The 3,406-nt window shown below is 43.2% G+C and overlaps 1 protein-coding gene across 1 annotated transcript; it reads right to left on the bottom strand.

Moving 5' to 3' along the window:
- On the bottom strand, window positions 1,769–2,792 carry LOC110261660 (olfactory receptor 2M3-like). The gene has a single exon (XM_021099827.1). It carries the CDS (start codon window positions 2,705–2,707, stop codon window positions 1,769–1,771), a length of 939 nt encoding a protein of 312 aa, XP_020955486.1. The 5' UTR covers window positions 2,708–2,792.

Here is a 3,406-nt window from a genome sequence, read left to right as displayed (position 1 = left end):
AGAACTCAAACAAAATATTTTAAAGTTTGTTTGGAAGCACAAAAGACCCACAATAGCCAAAGACATCCTGAAAAAGAAAAATGGAGCTGGAGGAATCAGGCTCCCCGACTTCAGACTAAACTACAAAGCAACAGTCATCAAAACCACATGGAACTGGGACAAAGACAGAAATAGAGATCAGTGGAACAGGATAGAAAGCCCAGAATTCAACCCAGGCACCTACAGCCAACTCATCTATGACAAAGGAGGCAAGAATATACAATGGAGAAAAGACAGCCTGTTCAGTAAGTGGTGCTGGGAAACCTGGACAGCCACATGTACAAGAAGGAAATGGGAACACTCCCTAACACCAGACACAAAAATAAACTCAAAATGGATAAAAGACCAGACATGATAAAGCTCTTAGAGGAAAACATAGGCCCAACACTCTCTGACATACATGACAGCAACATCTTCTCAGATCCACCTCTTAGAGTAATGACAGTAAAACAAATATAAACAAGTGGGACCTAATGAAACTTAGAAGTTTCTGCACAGCAAAGGAAACCCTAAACAAAACAAAAAGACAACCCACAGAATGGGAGAACACCTTTGCAAATGAATCGACTGACAAGGGATTCATCTCCAAAACTTATAAACACCTCCTGCAGCTCCATACCAAAAAAACAGACAACCCCATCCAAAAATGGGCAGAAGATCTAAACAGACAATTCCCCAAAGGAGACATACAGATGGCCAAAAAACACATGAAAAGATGTTCAACATTATTAGAGAAATGCAAATCAAAACCGCCATGGGGTACCACCTTACACCAGCCAGAAGGGCCATCATCACAAAGTCTACAAACAATAAGTGTCGGAGAGGGTGTGGAGAAAAAGGAACCCTAGGGCACTGTTGGTGGGATTGTAAATTGGTGCAACCACTATGGAAAAACAGTATGGAGATTCCTCAGAAAACTAAACATAGAACGACCATTTGATCCAACAGTCCTACTGCTGGGCATCTATCCAGAGAAAACCATGACTCCCAAAGATGCATGTACTCCGATGTTCATTGCAGCACTTTTCAGTAGCTAAGACATGGAAACAACCTAAATGTCCCTCAACAGAGGAGTGGATCAAGAAGAAGCAGTACATATACACAATGAAGTATTACTCAGCCATTAAAAGGAACGAGATACCGGCATTGTTACCAACATGGATGGACCTAGAAATTATCACGCTAGGTGAAGTCAGTCATAGAATGAGACACCAACATCAAATGCCTTCACTGACATGTGGAATCCAAAAAAAGGACAGAATGAACTTTTTCAGAACAGATACTGACTCACAGATGTTCAGAAAACTTATGGTTTCCAAAGGAGACAGTTCGGGGGTGCGGGATGGGCTGGGGTTGTTGGATGGAAATGTGATAAAATTGGGTTGTGATGATCATTGTACAACTATAAATGTAATAAATTCATGGAGTAATAAAAAAATAAAAGGAAGGAAAAATATTGAAGACAGTTTTACTTATTATTATGTTCCATAAATAGAAGTGTATCTGTTCATTAACTTAATTATGCACTTCTCAAGAACGTCATTGATTATACTGAACACCAATTAATTGAATGTGTATCCAGAGTCCATGAACCCTGATGCTTACATTAAGAAATTATTTATACCTTTGTCGCTAATTGCGCAGGTTTTATATTAATGAAAGAATGAGCCAGAGAGAGAGAGAGAGAGACAGTTATGAAAGAAGAAATTTCCCATAACTGTTATCCCACTTATTCTCTAGATTTCCCCTTCCCCAGCACCTTACTGAATGCTTTGGCCACGTCCTTGTTGCGGAGGCTGTATATAAGGGGATTCAGCATGGGAGTGAGAATGGTGTAGAAGGCTGACACCATCTTGTCCTGGGCTGGGGACCGATTGGACGTGGGCCTCATATATATGAACATAGCTGCTCCATAATACATCCCCACGACGACAAGGTGGGAACTACAGGTGGTGAACGCCTTGTGCCGACCCTCCCCAGAACTCATGCGAATGACAGTTATGATGACCCGTGTGTAGGAGATGATGATGAGTGACAAAGGGAAGAGGAGCATTACCACACAACAAATAAAAACGAGGGTTTCAAAGGTGGAAGTATCCGTGCACGAGAGACGTAGGAGTGCCGTGATATCACAGAAGAATTGGGGTATTTCTCGGGAGCCACAGTAGGAGAAGGACAGAGTAGCAGCTATGTCGACAATCCCATCAAAGACCCCAAGGATCCATGAAGAGGCAGCTAGGAGCCCACAAACGTTCCAGTTCATGAGCTGGGGGTACTGAAGAGGGTAGCAGATGGCAGCATAGCGGTCATAGGCCATGACAGCCAATAGGAAGCACTCAGCTCCAAGGAGGGACACAGAGAAGAATATCTGGGTTTCACATCCTGCTACAGAAATGGACTTCCTGCCAGACAGGTAGTTGCGGGCCATTTTGGGCACCGTGGTGCAGATGAGCATGAGGTCCATGAGGGAGAGTTGGCTGAGGAGGAAGTACATGGGGGTGTGGAGCCGGCGGTCCAGGCAGATGAGGAGAACCATGACAGTGTTTGCCAAGAGAGCCACTGTGAAGATGCCCAGCACCAGAGAGAAGAGAAAGATGTGAGTGGGCGTGTGGCTAAAAATCCCCATCAAGATGAAGTCAGAGCTAGCCGTCTGATTCTCCCATTCCATGATGAATATTTTCTTCCTCTAGAGCCATAAGAAGTTATAAATGTCAGCTCTTTGTGTAGTCACTTACTCAGTATCTACTCCTCTGTGTGTGCTACTCTGGTAAAGCAACATTCATGATATGGTCAGGACTGGAACAGGATGAGCAGAGACTCTGCAGGCAGGTGGCATTAACCACACTCAAGCTCTGCCTCTACCCACCTGCATGCCCTCTGACCAGTTACTTCTCTGTGCTTCAGTTTTCTTCCTTTACAAGGCAGAAATAACCTTTCATTTACTTATTTTTGGCCACATCCCATGGCATGCTGTAGTCACCACGCAAGGCACAAACCCCACACCATGGCTGCAACCTGCTCCACAGATGCAGCAAAGCAGGATATTTAACCTTCTGCGCCACAAGGAATTTCACTGGATTTTTTTTTTTTTTGTCCTTTTAGGGCTGAACCCAAGTCATATGGAAGTTCCCAGGCTTAGGAACTTGTCATTGTTTGTTACAAAAGTGCATCCCAAAGTCCTATATGGCTATACTTATTTAATTACCTACTGAACAGGATTTACATTTATACGTACTTACATTAAGGATTATTGAAAACTGGAAAAAGGAGGAACAGAAGAAAACCTGTGCTGAGGAAGATGACTGAACTCAACTAAATTTTGAGCAAAAAGAGACATTTGAGAGGAATGAGAAATTGAGGAGCGACC

This window comes from Sus scrofa, chromosome 7 (genome assembly GCF_000003025.6).
Source record: "Sus scrofa isolate TJ Tabasco breed Duroc chromosome 7, Sscrofa11.1, whole genome shotgun sequence".
Lineage (NCBI taxonomy): Eukaryota > Metazoa > Chordata > Mammalia > Artiodactyla > Suidae > Sus > Sus scrofa.
The sequence above is the reverse complement of the archived record's forward strand: the minus strand, read 5'-3'. Positions and strand labels throughout refer to the sequence as shown.